The 19,209-nt window shown below is 40.5% G+C and overlaps 1 protein-coding gene across 4 annotated transcripts in view; it reads right to left on the bottom strand.

The window, feature by feature from the left end:
- Positions 1–19,209, bottom strand: part of ZNF81 (zinc finger protein 81) — a 92,563-nt gene that overhangs the window by 25,912 nt on the left and 47,442 nt on the right. For all 4 annotated transcript variants that reach the window (XM_015080999.3, XM_027053971.2, XM_027053972.2 and 1 more), the window contains one exon: positions 5,485–5,611. In XM_015080999.3, coding sequence (XP_014936485.2) covers positions 5,485–5,611 — 127 coding nt within the window. The remainder of the gene's footprint in view (positions 1–5,484; positions 5,612–19,209) is intronic.

Raw genomic sequence — 19,209 nt, 5'->3', positions numbered from 1 at the left:
CTGAGAAGACTAACCCTACTTTGCCTGAGGACCTTGCAATGGCCTCCTCTGAGGTACTTGCCTTGCAAGGTACTGCTGAGTTCTCCCAGGATATACCCTTATTTGCTTCTAGACCTCTAACTAGACTCAAGTCTCATCAGGGCCCAAAGAGTGAGATATAGTGTAAATTCATGAGAAGGTGCAAAAGAACTGCATTATTTGTCCAATTTATATAGACAGAAATCTGGGAAATCTGGGTAAAAATGGGTATGAAGAGTGTGGGATAATGGGGGCACCTGGGTGACTCAGTCACTTGAGTATCCGACCCTTGATTTCAGCTCAGGTCACGATCTCACAGTTTGTGGGATCAAGCCCTGCATTGGGTTCTGTGCTGACAGTGTGGAGTGTGCTTGGGATTCTCTCTCCCTTTCTCTCTCTTCCCTTTCCCCACTCTCTCTTTCTCTCTCTGTCAAAATAAATAAACTTGAAAAGAGCGCGGGATAATGGAGAGAACATAAAGTTGGATCAGGCCGGATTTAGTGGTATGTGCGCACTAAACAGATTCTGAAATTAATGTGGCCACTTGGGTTAGAGAGGGCTTGAACATTTTGCTTGGTTGGCAGGAACGTGGATCAAAACATGGCCTGTACTAAATGCAGCTGAAATGCAGAACTGCTTTGGAAGGACTCTTTATACTATACAGAAAGGCATTCAAAGGCTTGGGGATACTGGGATGTTAGAGTGGGTTTATCATGTAAGACATTCTGTCCCGCACTGGGAGGACCCAGAGGACATATCTGTGACCATGGCTGTGACAAACAAATTTGGGTGGGTGTGGGGAGGGGGCAGAATCCTTGAAGATTTCTGTGATTGCTTCTTCTCTGTAGGACACACAATTATAGTGGAAGTGCTGCCACTCAATTGGGAAACCCAAACGCAATGGGCATAATTGGATCCTGGGGTGGCAGGGGCCACATGGAAGCACTGAATTGCTAAATGCAAGGTGGGCACAGCTACTATAGTGGACAGCAGGGTCAAAGCAGTGATCAGAATAGTGTGACGTGCAGAGAGACCCATGGTGTTGGCTGGGTCTAAATCTACTAAATTCTTTTAAAAAATTTTTAATGTTTATTTATCTTTGAGAGAGAGAGAGAAAATCTGAAGCAGGCTCTAGGCTCTGAGCTGTCAGCACACAGCCCGACGTGGGGCTCGAACTCACGAACCGTGAGATCATGACCTGAGCTGAAGTTAGATGTTTAATCGACTGAGCCACCCAGACACCCCAGCAATCTATTAAATTCTTACTTGATCTGTATAAAGAGAAGAGTTCTAGCTCAAGTGAACACAAGTCTAACTTGAAACATAAAAACAGAGAGTCTCAGCTCCTCCATCAATTTTCAGACTTGAGCCAGTTTACAGACCCAGAAATCTCTGAATGAAGGGGAGACAGCTCCCCTGAGGAAGGACCCCCACTACACTGTCAAAATTTATACTACTAATCTTTCTCCCAGCCTTCTCTAAAGGGATTTACAGTCCCCTTGTCAGGGTGACTGTGCGTTGAGGCAAAGGACATAGTGAGGTTTTTCAGAGATCATTGGACACCAGTTCTAAATGGACACTAATTCCAGGAGATGCAGGATGTCACTGTGGCCCACTAGACAGCATAGGGGCTTATGGGAGTAAAGTGATCAATTGCGATTCAGCGCAGCTCCATCTCACAGGGGGCCCAGCAGTCCCCCAAACCCATCCTGTGGTTATCTCCCTGGTTCAGGAATGCAAAATTAGAATACAGATACGCAGCAACTGACAGAATCCCCATACTGGTTCCCTGAGCTGTGCAGTGAGGACTATTACAGTGAGAAAGGACCAGTGGAAGCCACTAGAACTGCCTCTACTAGGAAAATAGTAAACCAAGGAAATATGCATTCCTGGAAGAATTGCAGAGATTAGGGCCACCATCAAGAACCTGAAGGATGCCAGGGCGGTGAGTTCCACCACATCTCTATTCAACTCACCTATTTGGCCTGTGCAGAGGACAAATAGATCTTGGAGAATGACAGTGGCTCATCATAAGCTTAACCAGGTGGTAATTCCAATAGCAGCTGCTGTACGAGACACGGGTTCACTGCTTAAGCAAATTAACGCATCCCTTCGTACCTGGTATGGTAGCTATTGATCTGACAAATGGGTGTGGGTTGGGTTTTTTTTTTTTTTTTTGGCAATACCTGTTAGTAGAGACTACTAGAAACAGTTTGCTTTCAGTTGTTACGACCAACTATATATATACCTTTACTGTCCTACCTCAGAAATATATCAGCCTTTCAGTCCTATGTCATAATTTAGTCTGCAGGGATCTTTTTTTTTTAAGTTTATTTATTTATTTTGAGAGAGAGAACAAGTGAGTGGGGGGAATGGGAGGGGGAGAGCAGAGAGTTGGGGAGAGAGACAGAATCCCAAGCAGGCTCTGCACCGCCAGCATGGAGCCTGATGAGGGGCTCGAACTCACAAACGGCGAGATCATGACCTAAGCTGAAACCAAGAGTCGGATGCTCAACTGACTGAGCCACCCAAGTGCCCCAGTCTGCAGGGATCTTGACTGCCTTTCCCTTCCACAAGATATCACATTGGCCCATTGCATTTATGACATTATGCTGACTGGACCTTATGAACGAGAGGTAGTAATGACCCTTGACTTACTGGTGAGATATTTGTATGTCACAGGGTAGGACATAAATCTGACAAAAATTTAGGGGCCATGTACCTGAGGGAAAGTTCCATGCCACTGGACCCCTAGAAATCTCCAAGTGAAGAATAAGTTTTTGCATCTGGTTCTTCCTATAAGTAAAAGAGGGATAATGCCTACTGGGCCTCTACAGACTTCAGAGGCAATATATTCCTCATCTGGGTGTGCTATTCTGGCCCATTTACCATGTGATCCAAAAAACTGCTAGTTTTGAACAAAGCCCAGAATGAAAGAAGGCTCTTTACAGATCCAGACTGCCATATAAGCTGCTCTGCCACTGGGCCATATGATCTGGCAGATCCAGTGGTGTTTGAAGTGTTCGTGGCAGATAGGGATAAAGCTTTTGGCAGGCCCTCACAGGAGAATCACAGAGCAAACCTTAGGATTTTGGAGCAAAGCCCTGCTCCTCTGAGGATAACTGCTCTCCTATAGAGAAACAGCTTTTAGCTTCCTACTTGGTCTCAACTTACTCGTTGAATTTAAGCGTTATTAGCGCGTGGAAGAAAGGACACTTAACAAGGACTCCTTCAGGGTGCCTGGGTGGCTCAGTCGGTTAAGCGTCTGACTTTGGCTCAAGTCATGATCTCCAGGTCCATGGGTTCGAGACCCACGTCGGGCTCTGTGCTGACAGCTCAGAGCCTGGAGCCTCCTTTAGATTCTGTGCCTCCTTCTCTCTCTGCCCCTCTCCCTGCCCTCCCTCTCAAAAATAAACGAACATTTAAAAAATTTTTTAAAAAAGGACCAATGACTCCTTCAGTAATGGGCAGTGAACATGGAAGAGTCCAGTGCTGAATCCTCACCCAGTGGTGGGACACAAGAAATGTGGCCAGCAGGAGAGACCCACTCCCCACTCACAGGGGGCCCAAGTCCTTCTGATCAAGCCCCAGCCTATAGATGGTGAGAGGTCAGTAGTAACCCCTAGAGCACTGAGCCTGGGTCTTCCCGGAGTGTGCTGCTTGAGCATGCTTCCCAAGGTGGGTGGCAAACTCCATCTAAGGCTAAATAATGGCACAAACGTGACAGTCGACAAGTACTATAAGGGAGAGTTGAAAAGAACTTTGAAGCAGCAATTCAAGAGAGCCGAAAGTTGTCATGAGGTGTGACCTCAGATCAGATGTGGCAACTCCACACCCTTGACCCTGGGTGAGAGCTCTGCCCCTTCAGGCCTGGAACCAAGCAGGTGGCTTGCCCTCTGGAACTGAGGAGGTGATGGTCTGTCACATGCCATTTTCCCAGACAGTGACTTCTGGGCCTGTGGTGGTGGCAGCAGCCCTGTTGGCCTCTGACCCATCCCTGAAGTCATTCATCCCTCTTCTTGAAGGAAAACGCATGTACACAGCCAAACGGTTTTACCAGCCTACCTCCTATCTGCACAATCCCAGATAGCCTACAGCCTTCCCTCATTGTCCTGGACAGCTCATTTTTTCCTGTCTCCGTCCTCTTCAGTCTAAGCTGGCAGTATTTCTATTGACAGGGTTGACTGGATCCACAAGGCATACATCTCATCTCTTTAGCGACTGGTTGTCCACCTCTTTGGTGTTCTTTCCAGAGTCCATCTCATTTTTTTGTGATATGGATAGGCCAAACATTTTCCACATCTTCAAGTTCTGCTTCATTTTTACTAACAATTCCTCTTCAATGTCTTTCTTTCCTCCTACATTTTACTATAAGCAGCAAGGAAAGCACAGGCCATGCCTTTTAACACTACTTAGAAATTTCCTCAGCCAGGGGCGCCTGGGTGGTTGTCAGTTAAGTGTCCGACTCTTGATTTTGACTCAGGTCATGATCTCACACTTCATGAGATTCAGCCCTGCATCAGGCTCTGCGCTGACAGTGTGGAGCCTGCTTGGGATTCTCTCTCTTCCTCTCTCTCTCTCTCCTCTGCTAGCACGTGTTCTCTTGCTCTCAAAATAAATAAACATTAAAGGAAAAAAATGCCCTTAGCTAAAATTCCAAGTTTGTCACTTACAATTTCTACCTTCCACTCAACAGAACAGAATTCAGTCAAGCTCTCTGCCACCTTATAACAAGGATCTCCTTTCCTCCAGTTTCCATGCTCCTCACTCTGAGACCTCACCAAAAGCCCCTTTAACATTCCTATCAGCAATCTCTTCAAAGCAATCTAGGCCTTTTCTGTGAAGTACCTAAAACCTTTCCAGCCTCTACCCATTGCCCAATTCCAAAGCCACTTCCATGTTTTTTTCAGTATTTGTTACAACAGCAACCCACTTCCCAAGTATAAAAATTCATGTTACTTTCCTAGGGCTGCTATGATAAAATACCACAAGCTGGACAGCTTGAAATAACAGAAATTTCCTGTCTCACAGTTCTGGAAGCCAGAAGTCCAAAATCAAGGTATCAGTAAGGCCATGCTCTTTTTGAAGTAGAACCTTCAAAACAGGAAGGAACCGTTTCATGTTGCTCTCCAACATCTTGGTGGTCTTGGGCATTTCTTGGCTTACAAATGCATCACTCTAGTGACACGGCCATCTTCTTTTCTTTATGTGTCTTCACACAGTCTTTCCTCCGTGTGTATGTGTCTCTCTGTCTAGATTTCCCTTATTTTAAGTACACGAGTCGTACCAGATTAGGACCCACCCTAATGACCTCATTTAAGCTTGATTACTTCTATAAAGGCCCTAATTCCAAAAGAGGTCATATTCTGAGGTACTGGAGGTCAGGACTTCAACATATTTTACAGGGAGGATACAATTTTATCCGTTACGTGCTCCTTTGTAGATTCTTAGAATGGCTGTGCTTACCCAATGAGAGCAGGTGGCTGTAGTTTTCCAGCATCACATCCTGGTACAGACGTCTCTGTGTAGAGTCCAACTGCTGCCACTCCTCCCTGCTGAAGTCCACAGTCACATCCTCGAACGACACGGAGCCCTGTAACAACACAATCCTGCTCAGGGTGACATGGCCAGCAGTGGGTGATAGGGAGAAGATCAGTAAGAAATTATTTTATTTTATTTTATTTTAAGTGTTATTTATTTATTTTTGAGACAGAGAGAGAGCATTCGTGGGGGAGGGGCAGATAGAGAAGGAGACAGAGAATTCCAAGCAGACTCCGTGCTGTCGGCGGACAGCCCTATGTGGGGTTCGAACTCACAAGTTGTGAGATCATGACCTGATCCGAAATCAAGAGTCAGACGCTTAACCGACTGAGCCACCCAGGCACCCCAAAGAAGTTTTTTAAATGACTTTCACTAGAATATGCTATATGGTGTGTCTATTAAATACCTAGTTATATATAATGTTGTGTAGAATACAAATATTGAATTGTAAATTTTTGCTACTCATTGGTACAACAGTCAGTTGTTGTACCAATTGTTTAAATTAAAATTTAAAAAAATTTTAATGTCCACTTGTTTTTGAGAGAGAGAAACAGAGCACAAGCTGGGGAGGGGCAGAGAGAGGGAGACACAGAATCCGAAGCAGGCTCCAGGCTCTGAGCTCTCAGCACAGAACCCCATGCGGGGCTTGAACTCACAAACCATGAGATCGTGATCTGAGCCAAAGTCAGGCACTTAACCGACTGAGCCACCCAGGTACCCCAGTCAGTCATACATTTTTAAGAATAATAGTTTTGTACAGGATTTGACCTTGATCCTATTTTGTTGTTAATTTTAATGGGAAGTTTGTGTTCTATAACTTTTAGAAGGAAGCATGTATACCTTTTTTAAATTAAATTATACATAGCTCCCTCTACAATTGCTTTAATTTATTCGTCAAAAATACAGCCATTTTCTCTTGATGCTTTTTTGTTATTCATTTCTAACTTAATTCCACAGTGTCAGAAAATATACTCTGTATGATTTCTACATATGGTCTATCTAGGAGAATGTTTCATGTGTCCCTGGAAAAGAATATATATACAGCTGTTGATGGCTGTAGTATTCTATTAATATATACATCAAATTGGTTGAGTGTTATTGAAATTTTCTATCACCATACTCATTTGTCTTCTACTTGTTCAATCAATTATTTGTCAACTTTTTGGTAGAAACTGGCAAGGAGATGTTAATGTTTATGTGGCTAGGCAAAGAACCTAGAATAGCCAAAGCAGGGATTTATATGTAGTGTTAAGACTTACTATAAAGCTACAATACTTCAGACAGTGTGGTATTGATGTAAGTACAGATAGATATATCAATAGAACAGAACAGAGTCAAGAAACAGAACCATACCCATACAAACTCTTTTTGACAAAGGCACCACAGTAATTCATTGGGGAAAAGGAAGGTCTTTTCAAAAATTGTGCTGGAACAATGGATGTAAGTTTTGGATGAAAAAAACAAACCTTGGCCCATACCTTATACCACATACAAAAGTTAACAATAATTTGCAGCCACTCTGGAAAACAGTGTGGAGGTTCCTCAAAAAATTAAAAATAGATCTACCCCATGACCCAGCAATAGCACTGCTAGGAATTTACCCAAGGGATACAGGAGTGCTGATGCATAGGGGCACTTGTACCCCAATGTTTATACCAGCACTTTCAACAATAGCCAAATTATGAAAAGAGCCTAAATGTCCATCAACTGACGAATGGATAAAGATGTGGTTTATATATATAATGGAATACTACTTGGCAATGAGAAAGAATGAAATCTGGCTATTTGTAGCAACGTGGATGGAACTGGAGTGTTATGCTAAGTGAAATAAGTCATACAGAGAAAGACAGATACCACATGTTTTCACTCTTATGTGGATCCTGAGAAACTTAACAGAAGACCATGGGGGAGGGGAAGGGAAAAAAAAAAACAGAGAGAGAGGGAGCCTAACCATAAGAGACTCTTAAAAACTGAGAATAAACTGAGGGTTGATGGGGGGGGAGGGGAAAGTGGGTGATGGGCATTGAGGGGGGGCACCTGTTGGGATGAGCACTGGGTGTTGTATTGAAACCAATTTGACAATAAATTTCATATTAAAAAAAACCCAAAAAACAAAAATTAACAGTAATTAAGTTCCAGAATGACTGAATTTCTTTTATCAGACCAACTTTCACATAGATAACAACTATACTCTGAACAAAATATTAAAAAAAAACTATCTGGAGATACTGAAGAGCAACAAAATCAGGTATTTCCTGGAGGAGAATTGACAATTAGAAAAAGGGACAGCACTGGATATGTTTACCAAATTTACAGCCTTTAGTTTGCGTGTAGACCTAGTCACTTGCCATGGGGGGGGGGGCGGTAACTAAAATTCCATTAGAAAAACTTCAGTCAAATTGACTTGAGGGGCGCCTGGGTGGCTCAGTCAGTTAAGCATTCGACTTCAGCTCAGGTTATGATCTTGTAGTTCCTTGAGTTCGAGCCCCGTGTGGGGCTCTGTGCTGATGGCTTGGAGCCTGGAGCCTGCTTTGGATTCTCTGTCTCTCTTTCTCTGCCCCTCCCGCACTCGTGCTCTGTCTCTTTCAAAAATAAATAAACATTGGGGCGCCTGGGTGGCGCAGTCGGTTAAGCGTCTGACTTCAGCCAGGTCACGATCTCGCGGTCCGTGAGTTCGAGCCCCGCGTCAGGCTCTGGGCTGATGGCTCGGAGCCTGGAGCCTGTTTCCGATTCTGTGTCTCCCTCTCTCTCTGCCCCTCCCCCGTTCATGCTCTGTCTCTCTCTGTCCCAAAAATAAATAAACGTTGAAAAAAAAATTTAAAAAAAACAAACAAAAAATAAATAAACATTTAAAAAAATCTAACTATTGACTTGAAGAATCAAAGGAGAGTTTTTGCAGACATCATGAGCACCAGAAAGTCAAGGGAGAATTCAGACAGAAAAAGGTGCCTAAGTTCTGCATGTGAACTCTTCCTAATCTCTGGTTGACTACACAAATTAACTAAATTTTGGGTTACCACACGCCACAGAGGAGACAGTTTTCCAGTTTTAGTTAAGCCAAGTTAAATACTTGCTAACCCAAATGAAACAAAAAATCAGCAATCTTCAGGGGAACTAAACAGAATTAAAAATGTCTACAATATATGATTCACAACAACCAAGATACAATTGAAAATAACCAACACAGAAAGAGACAGAAAGGTATCAAGAGAAATAACAGAGGTTTAAGAGGAAATGCAATCAGAGACTGACCCTGAACTGATTCTAGTGCTGGAAGTAGCAGTAAAGGATTTTAAACCAGCTTTCTATAAGTATGCTCAAGACATAAACAAAAATATGCTCACAGTGAAAGAATAATAGGATGGTTCAACAGAGAAAAAACTATAAAAATCACCAACTAGACCACTATGTACAATTACATGCAAACAAACTGGACAACCTAGAAGAAATGGATAAATGCCTAGAAACACACAACCTACCAAGCCTGAATCATGAGAAAATAGAAAATTTAAGCGGACTGAATACTAATAAGGAGACTGAAACAGTAATCAAAAACCTCCCAACAAAGAAAAGTCCAGGACCAAACAGCTTCACTGATGAATTCTACCAAATATTCAAAGAATATCAATCCTTCTCAAATTCTTCCCAAAAAACAGAAGAGAAAGGAACACTTCTAAATTCATCTTACAAGGTCAAAATTACCCTGATACCAAAATCAGACAAGGCTACCCCATGAAAAGAAAGTTACAGGTCACTATCCCTGATGAATACAGATTTAAAAATCCTCAACAAAATATTACCAAACTGAATTCAACAATACATTAAAAGAATCGTACAAAATGATCAAGTGGGATTTATTCCAGTGACATAAAGATGGTTCAACATCTGCAAATCAATAAATATGACACACCACACTAACAAAATGGATAAAAATCATATGATCATCTCAATAGATGCAAAAAAAGAATTTAACAAAGTTCAACATCCATTTATTTATTTTAATTTTTTAAAACATTTATTTATTTTTGAGAGAGAGATAGAGCGCGAGTAGGGGAGGGGCAGAAAGCAAGGGAGACACAGAATCCGAAATAGTCTCCAGGCTCCAGGCTGACAGCACACAGCCCACATGGGGCTCGAACCCACGAACCGTGAGATCATGACCTGAGCCAAAGTATGACACTTAACCGACTGGGCCACCCAGGTGCCCCAGTTCAACATCCATTTATGATAAAAACTCTCAACAAAGCAGGTATAGACAGAAGGTATCACAACACAATAAAAACCATATATGACGAGCCCACAGCTAACATAATCAACAGTGGGAAGCTGAAAGCTTTTCTAGGATCAGAAACAAGACAAAGATGTCCATTCTTGCCACTTTTATTCAACAGAGTATTGCAACTCCTAACTAGAGCAAATAGACAAGAAAAAGAAATAAAAGGCATCCAAATCGAAAAGGAAGAAAGAAAACTATCACTATTCGCAGAGGACATCACATTATATATAGAAAACCCTAAAGACTCCACCAAAAATAAACCTGTTAGAACTAAAAAATGAATTTAATAAAGTGGCAAGGACACAAAATCAATATGTGAAAACCTGTTGTGTTTGTGTACACTAATAATAAATTACCAGAAGAAGAAATTAAGAAAACAATCCCCCAAATTTATAACTGCATCAAGAAAAATATCTACCAATAAATTTAACCAAGGTGGTGAAAGACCTATACATTGAAAATTATAACACACTGATGAAAGAAACTAAATAAGATATGTAAATAGAAAGATATTCTGTGTTCATGGGTTGGAAGAATTAATATTGTTAAAATGTCCATATTACCAAAAGCAATCTACAGATTCACTGCAATCCCTGTCAAAATTCCAATGGCATTTTTCACAGAAATAGAACAAACCTAAAGTATGTATGGAACCACAAAAGACTCTGAATAGCCAAAGCAATCTTGAGAAAGAACAAAGTTGGGGATATCATAACCTTGATTTCAAACTATTTTCCAAAGCTCTAGTAATCAAAACATTATGGTATTAGCATAAAAACTGATACTTAGATCAATAGAAAGAAGAGAAAGGCAAGAAACAAACCCAGCCATATATGGTCGATTAATTTACAACAAAAGAGAAAAAATATATACAATGGGGAAAGGACAACCTCTTTAATAAATGGTGCTGGGAAAACTGGACAGCTACATGCAAAAGAATGAAACTGGACCAACTTCTTACATCATACATAAACATAAACTCAAATGGATTAAAGATTTAAATGTGAGACTTGAAGCCATAAAGCTCTTAGAGGAAAACATAGTCAGTAATTTCCTTGACATCAGTCTTAGCACCATTTTTGTAGATATGTCTCCTCAGGCAAAGGAAACAAAAGCAAACAAACTATTAGGACTACACCGAAATAAAAAGCTTCTGCACAGCAAAGAAATGATCAACAAACCAAAAAAGCAACCTAGTAAATGAAAGAAGATATTGGCAAATGATATATCCAATAAGGGATTAGTATCCAAAATACATACAGAACTTATACAACTCAACACCAAAAAAAAAAAATCCCGAATAATCTGATTTAACAATGGGCAGAAGACCTGAATAGACATTTTTCCAAAAAAGACATACAGATGGCCAACAGATACATGAAAAGATGCTCAACATCACTCATCAGCAGGGAAATGCAACTCAAAACCACAGTGAGAGATCACCTTACACTTGTCAGAATGGCTACAATCAAAAAGAAATAATAAGTGTTGGTGAGGATGTGGAGAAACAGGAACATTTGTGCACTGTCGGTGGGAATGTAAATTAGTTGGTACAGCCACCGTGGAAAACAGTGTGGAGGTTCCTCAAAACATTAAAAATAAAATACCATATGATCCAGCATTCCACTATTGGGTACCTACCCAAAGAAAATGAAAACGCTAATTCGAAAAGATATATGCACCCCTATGTTTATTGCAGCATGACATTTACAATAGCCAAATTGTGGAAGCAACCCAAGTATCCATCCATAGATGAACGGATCAAGAAAATGGATAAAAAAATATATATACACGTGTATATATATATATATATATATATATGAATTATATACGTGTGTGTGTGTGATGAAATATTACTCAGCCATAAGAAAGAATGAGATCTTGCCATTTGTGACAACATGGATGGACCTAGAGGGTATTATGCTAAGTAAAATAAGTCAGAGAAGATAAATACCGTATGATTTCACTTATATGTGGAATCTAAAAAACAAAACAAATGAAGAAACAAATGAAAAATCAGACTCTTGGGGTGCCTGGGTGGCTCAGTCTGTTAGGTCTGTGAGTTCGAGCCTCATATTGGGCTCTGTGCTGATAGCTCGGAGCCTGGAGCCTGCTTCAGATTCTGTGTCCCTCTCCCTGCCCCTCCCCTGCTCATACTCTGTCTCTGTCTCTCTCAAAAATAAATAAACATTTAAAAAAAAAAAAGAGGGAGAGAAGAAAAAGCAGAATCTTAAATACAGAGAACAAACTGGTGATTGCCAGAGGGGAGGTGGGAGGGAGGATGGGTGAAACAGGTAAAAGGGATTAAAAGGTACAAACTTATAGTTATAAAATAGATAAGTCATGAGACAGAAAGTACAGTAGAGGAAATACAGTCAATGACACTGTAATAACGTATGTTGACGACATTTATTGTTCCAAGCACTAACATAAAATTGTTGAATCAAGATGTTGTACACCTAAAACCAATATGACATTTCATGTTAGTTAAATTATAATTTTAAAAAGGAAAAAAAAACAAAACTAAAAATGCTCTAGAAGAAAACATAAGGGTATCTTTGCAACACTGGGTCAAGCAAGGATTTCTTGACATAGTGCAAAAAGCAACAAATATAAAAGAAAATTTTGATAAATAGGAGCTTACAAAAATTAAAATTTCTGTTCAGAAAAGATTTCATTAAGAAAATGAAAAGTCAAGACATGGACTGGGAGAAAAAATTTGCAATATATATATATATATATATATATATACACACACACACATATACAAAACACCCACAGTAAGAATGTAGAAAGAACTTCTACAAAGTAATAACAAAAAGACACATAACCCAACTTTTTTAAATGGGACAAAACTTTAACAGACACCAAAAAAGATACAAATGGCCAATGAAGCATATGAAAAGTTGTTCAATATCATTTGTTATGAGGAAAATGCAATTTATTTATTTTGTAAAAAATTTATTTTAATGCCAGTGCAATTAACATACAGTTAGTTTCAGGTATACACTATAGTGATTCAACAATTCTATACATCACCCAGTGCTTGTTAAGATAAGTGTACTCTCTCCTTTTTTAATGTTTTTATTTATTTTTGAGACAGAGAGAGACAGAGCATGAGCAGGGGAGGGGCAGAGAGAGAGGGAGACACAGAATCTGAAGCAGGCTCCAGGCTCTGAGCGGTCAGCACAGAGCCGGATGCGGGGCTCGAACTCACCGCGAGATCATGACCTGAGCTGAAGTTGGATGCTTAACTGACTGAGCCACCCAGGTGCCCCAAGGTAAGTATACTCTTAATCCCCATCACCTGTTTCACACATCTCCCAACCCACCTTTCCTCTGCTAACCATCTGTTTGTTCTCTATAGCTAAGAGTTTGGTTTTTGGTTTGTCTCTTTTTCTTTTGCTTGTTTTGTTTCTTAAATTCCACATATGAGTGAAATTATATGGTATTTGTCTTTCTCGAACTTGCTTATTTCACTTATCATTATACTCTCTAGATCCATCCATGTTGTTGCAAATGGTAAGATTCTTTTTTATGGCTGAGTAATATTCTATTGTGTATGTATATATACCACACCTTCCTTATTCATCTATCAGTAGACACTTTGGTTGCTTCCATAATTTGGCTATTGTCACTAATGCTGCAATAAACATAAAGGTGCATAACTGTGGAAAACAGTATGGAGACTGTTCAAAAATTAAAAATAGAATTACTATATGATTTAGTAATTGCACTACTGTATATTTACTCAAAGAATATGAGGAAAATGCAATTTAAATTACACTGAAATAGCAATGTACACTCACTAGAAAAGCTAAAATTTATAATAAACTAAAAAATTGCTGGAAGGAATGTAAACTGAATCATCACTTTGGAACCCTGTGTGGCAGTTTCTAATAAAGTTAAACATACACCCACCCTATAATCTAGTGTTTCCATTCCTCTGTAGTTACTAAAATAAAATGCAAACATATATCCTCAGAAAAATTCTACAAGAGTGTTTATAGCAGGCTTTACTCATGATAACCAAATACTAGAAGACATTCAAAATGTTCATCAGCAGGTGACTGCATAAACAAAATATGGTATATTCATACAATGGAATACTCAGTGATAAAAAGGAAAGAGCTGGTGACAGATACAACCTGAATGACTCTCAAAAATATTTTATTTTATGGGTGACAGGCATTAAGGAGGGCACTTTTCGGGATAAGCACTGGATATCATAGGCAAGAGATGAATCACTGGGCTCTACTCCTGAAACTAAGACTACACTGTATGTTAACTAACTTGAATTTAAATAAACATTAAAAAATATTTTATTTTTAAAAATTTTTAATGTTTATTTATTTTTGAGACAGAGAGAGACAGAGTACAAGCAGAGGAAGGGCAGAGAGAGAGGGAGACACAGAATCTGAAGCAGGCTCCAGGCTCTGAGCTGTCAGCACAGAGCCTGACGCGGGGCTTGAACTCAAGAACCGTGAGATCATGACTTGAACCGAAATTGGACACTTAATCAACTGAGCTACTGAGGTGCCCCAAATATATTTTATTTTATAAATAGAAGCCAAACACAGAACAAATGATTCCATTTATGTGACAATCAAGAACAAGCAGGGCTAATCTATAGGGATTAAAAATCTTAAAACTGGTTGCCTCAGGGGTAAGAAATTGACTAGTCAAAAGGGAACTTGCAAGGGTGATGGACACATTCTGTATTTCAGTTTGAGTGATGGTTACATATATAAATATATTGGTCAATTTTATATATATATATATATATATATATATATATATATATATATTTGTCAAAACTCATCAAACTATATATAATTCAATGTCTTTCAAATATAACTCAGTTTCAAAACACACACACACACAAAGTGTATGTTAGAAATATATTTGAGGTACACTGTGGGCTCCACAGAAAAAGTAAGTCTACTCGAGTGCTTAGAGTTGGTACAGTTTATATAGGATCTTGGGGAAAAAGTAAGTGTGACGGAGACAAATGGGGGAAAGAATTTTCTAGAAAAGACAAAGGGAAAGGTATGGAAAAAGGAAAACGCATGGTGATTAATGAAAGAACGAATGGCTCTGTAAAAAAAGGAGAGAAGACTATACAATATGTCAGGCAGGTGATTATAAGAAAAAAAAAATCTAAGGAAGTACGCTAGGGTCTGATCATGAAAGTAACATGCATTCTTTTCATAACACAGGCATACCTTGTTTTACTGTGCTTCACTTTATTGCATTTTGCAGACACTGCATTTTTTACAAATGGAAGGTCTGTTGAGATCTTGCCTTGAAGCACGTCTATCAGTGCCATGTTTCCAACAGCATTTGCTCCTTTTGTGTCTTTGTGTCACATTTTGGTAATTCTCGCAATATTTCAATCTCTTTCATTATTATTTTATTTGTTATGGTGATCTCAGATCAGTGATCTTTGATGGTACTATTGCAATTGGTTTGGTAGTGCCACGAACTGCACCCACATAAGACCGTGAACTTAATTGATAAATGTGTGTGTTCTGACTGTTCGCTTGACCAGCCGATCCCCCCATCCCCCTCCCTCTCTTTGGGCAGGACTCCCTATTCCCTGAGACACAGCAATATTGAAATTGGACCGATTAATAACCCTACAATGGCCTCTTAAGTGTTTAAGTGAAAGGAAAAGTCACACGGCTCACTTCAGACCAAAAGCTAGAAATGATTAAACTTAGTGAGTGAGGAAGGCATGTCAAAAGCTGAGATAATCCAAAAGCCAGGCCTCTTGAACCAGTTAGCCAAGTTCTTGAAGAAAATTAAAAGTGCTTCTCCAGTGAACACACTAATGATAAGGAAGTGGAACAACCTTCTTGCTGATATGGAGAAAGTCTGAGTGGTCTGGACAGAAGATACCAAATCAGCAAAAACATTCCCTGAAGCCAAAGCCCAATCCAAAGCGAGGCCCTAACTCTTCTCAACTCTGCAAAGGTTGAGAGAGGTGAGGAAGCCACAGAACAAAGGCTGAAGCTAGCAGAGGTTGGTTCAATGAGGCTTAAGGAAAGAAGCTGTGTCCCTAACATAAAAGTGCAAGGTTGGGGCGCCTGGGTGGCTCAGTCGGTTAAGCATCCGACTTCGGCTCAGGTCATGATCTCACAGTTCATGGGTTCCAGCCCCACGTCGGGCTCTGTGATGAGAGCTCAGAGCCTGGAGCCTGCTTCCGATTCTATGTCTCCCTCTCTCTCTGTCCCACCCTTGCTGGTGCTCTGTCTCTCTCTTAAAAATAAAAACATTTAAAAAATTATTTTAAAAAGTGCAAGGTGAAAAAAGCAACTGCTGATGTAGAAGCTGGAGCAAGGTGTTCAGAAGATCTAGCTAAGATAATTAATGAAGGGGGCCACATTAAACAACATATTTTTAATGCAGATGAAACAGGTTTTTATTGGGAGAAGATGCCATGTAGGACTTTCATAGCTAGAAAGAAGTCAATGCCTGGTTTCAAAGCCTCAAAGGACTCTCTTGTTAGGGGCTAATTCAACTGGTAACTTTAAGCTGAAGCCAACGCTTATTTGCCATTCTGAAAATCCCAGGGCCCTTAAGAATTATGCTGAATCTACTCTGCCTGTGCTCTATAAATGGAACAACATAGTCTGGATGGCAGCACACCTGTTTACAACATGGTTTACTGAATATATTAAGCCTACTGTTGAGACCCACTGTTCAGAAAAAAAAAAGATTCCTTTCAAAATATTACTGCTCATTGACAATGCACCTGGTCACCCAAGAGCTCTGATGGAGATGTACAATGAGATTAATGTTGTTCTCATGCCTGCTAACATCACATTCGTTCTGCAGCCCATGGATCAAGGAGTAACTTCAACTCTCAAGTCTATTTAAGAAGCCCATTTTGTAAGACTATAGCTGCCACAGATTCCTCTGATGGATGTGGGCAAAGTAAATCAAAAACCTTCTGAAAAGGATTCACCATTCTAGATGCCATTAAGAACATTCATGATTCACGGGAAGAGGTCAAAATATCAACATTAACAGGAGTTTAGAAGAAGTTGATTCCAACCAACCATCACGGACGATTTTGGGGGGGGTGGGGTTCAAGACTTCAGTGCAGAAGTAAGTGCAGATGTGGGGGAAATAGCAAGAGAACTAGAATTAGAAGTGGAGCCTGAAGATGGAACTGAACTGCTGCAGTCTCATGATGAACTTTATTGAATGAGGAGTTGCTTCTTATGGATGAGCAAAGAAAGTGGTTTTAAAAAAAAAATTTTTTATGTTTTTATTTTATTTTTGAGAGAGAGAGACAGAGTGAGAGAGGGGGAGAGGCAGAGAGAGATGGAGACAGAATCTGAAGCAGGCTCCAGGCTCTGAGCTGTCAGCGCAGAGCCCGACATGGGGCTCAAACTCACAGACTGCGAGATCATGACCTGAGCTAAAGTCAGACGCCCAACCGATCGAGCCACCCAGATGCCTCTTTAATTTTTTTAATGCTTACTTTTTTTTAATTTTTTTAATGTTTTTATTCATTTTTAAGACAGAGAGAGACAGAGCATGAGCAGGGGAGAGGCAGAGAAAGAGAGGGAGACACAGAATCTGAAGCAGGCGCCAGGCTCCAAGCTGTCAGCACAGAGCCTGATGTGGGGCTCGAACTCATGGAGTGTGAGATCATGACCTGAGCCGAAGTCAGACGCTCAACTGACTGAGCCACCCAGGTGCCCCAATGTTTACTTATTTTTTGAGAGACAGAGAGAGAGAGAGAGACAGAGAGACAGAGACAGAGTGCAAGTGGGGGAGGGGCAGAGAGAGAGGGAGACACAGAATCCGAAGCAGGCTCCAGGCTCCAGGCTCCAAGCTGTCAGTACAGAGCCCGACGTGGGGCTTAAACCCACAACCTGTGAGATCATGACCTGAGCCGAAGTTTAACAGACTGAGCCACCCAGGAGTCCCGAAAATGGTTTCTTTTTTTTTTTTTTAAGTAAGTTCTATCTCAAACATGGGGCCTGTACTCATGACTTCAAGATCAAGAGTCACATCTGCTACCTACTGAGCCATCTAGGTGCCCCAGAAGGTGAAGATGCTGTGAAGATTGTTGAAATGACAGCAAAGGATTTAGAATATTACATAAACTTAATTGATAAATCAGTGACAGGGTTTGAGAGGATTGGCTCCAATTTTGAAAGAAATGTTACTGTGGGTAAAATGCTATCAAACAGCATCACATGCCACAGAGAAATCATTTGTGAAAAGAAGAGTTAATCAATGCAGTAAACTTCACTGTTGTCTTACTTTAAGAAATTGCCACAGTCACCCCGACCTTCAGCATACATCACCCTGATCAGTCAATGGCCATCGAAACTGAGGCAAGATCCTCTGCCAGCAAAAAGATTGACTTGCTGAAAGCTTAGGTGATGGTTAGCATTTTTTAGCAATAAAGTGTTTTTTAATTAAGGCATGGACATTTTTTTAGACAGAATGGTATTGCATACTTTATAGACTATGGTATAGTGTAAACATAACTTTTTAAAAAATGTTTATTTTTGAGAAAGAGAGAGAGACAAAGAGCGCATGTCAGGGAGTGGGGGAGGGGCAGAGAGAGGAGACAGAGGATCTGAAGCAGGCTCTGTGCTGACAGCAGACAGCCTGATGTGGGGCTTGAACTAATGAACCACGGGATCATGACCTGAGCCAAAAGTCGGAGGCTTAACCAACTGAGCCACCCAGGCCCCCATGTAAACATAACTTTTATATGCACAGGGAATCCAAAAAATTCATTCAATTTGCTTTATTGCAATATTCACTTTATTGCAATGGTATGGATCCAAACCTGAGATATCTTCAAGGTATGCCTATAGATCACCACTGAAGCATTTTATATATCAGGAAATCATTTTAATACGATTGTCTTTCGTGGGGCATCTGGGTGGCTCAGTTGGTTAAGTGTCCAACTCTTGGTTTCAGCTCAGGTCATGATCTCACGGTTTGGGCCCTGCACAGGGCTCTGCACTGGCAGCACAGAGCCTGCTTGGGATTCTCTCTCTCTCTCTTTCTCTTTCTGTCCCTCCCTTGCTTGTGCGCTCCCTTTCTCTCCCTCTCCCTCTCTCCCTCCCTCTCTCTCTCTCTGTCAAAATAAATAAATAAACTTAAAGAAAAAAGATATCCACTAAAATGATTATTTTTCCTCTAAGTACTGCATTTTAAGATAAATAGTTGATTATGGAAATCTTTTCTTTGCAGAAGTTTTCGAGCTAATTGGTGCTAATAAAAGCAGAGATCTTCAGTGGGTGGAAAACCATTAGGGTCAAAGACTGAAGGAACTTCACCATCTATGGCTCGGGTTGACACCCCTGAACACACTGAGAGAGATAACCAGGCATTAT

This window comes from Acinonyx jubatus, chromosome X (assembly GCF_027475565.1).
Source record: "Acinonyx jubatus isolate Ajub_Pintada_27869175 chromosome X, VMU_Ajub_asm_v1.0, whole genome shotgun sequence".
Classification (NCBI taxonomy): Eukaryota; Metazoa; Chordata; class Mammalia; order Carnivora; family Felidae; genus Acinonyx; species Acinonyx jubatus.
Note: the sequence above shows the minus strand (reverse complement) of the source record. Positions and strands in the feature narration are given on the sequence as shown.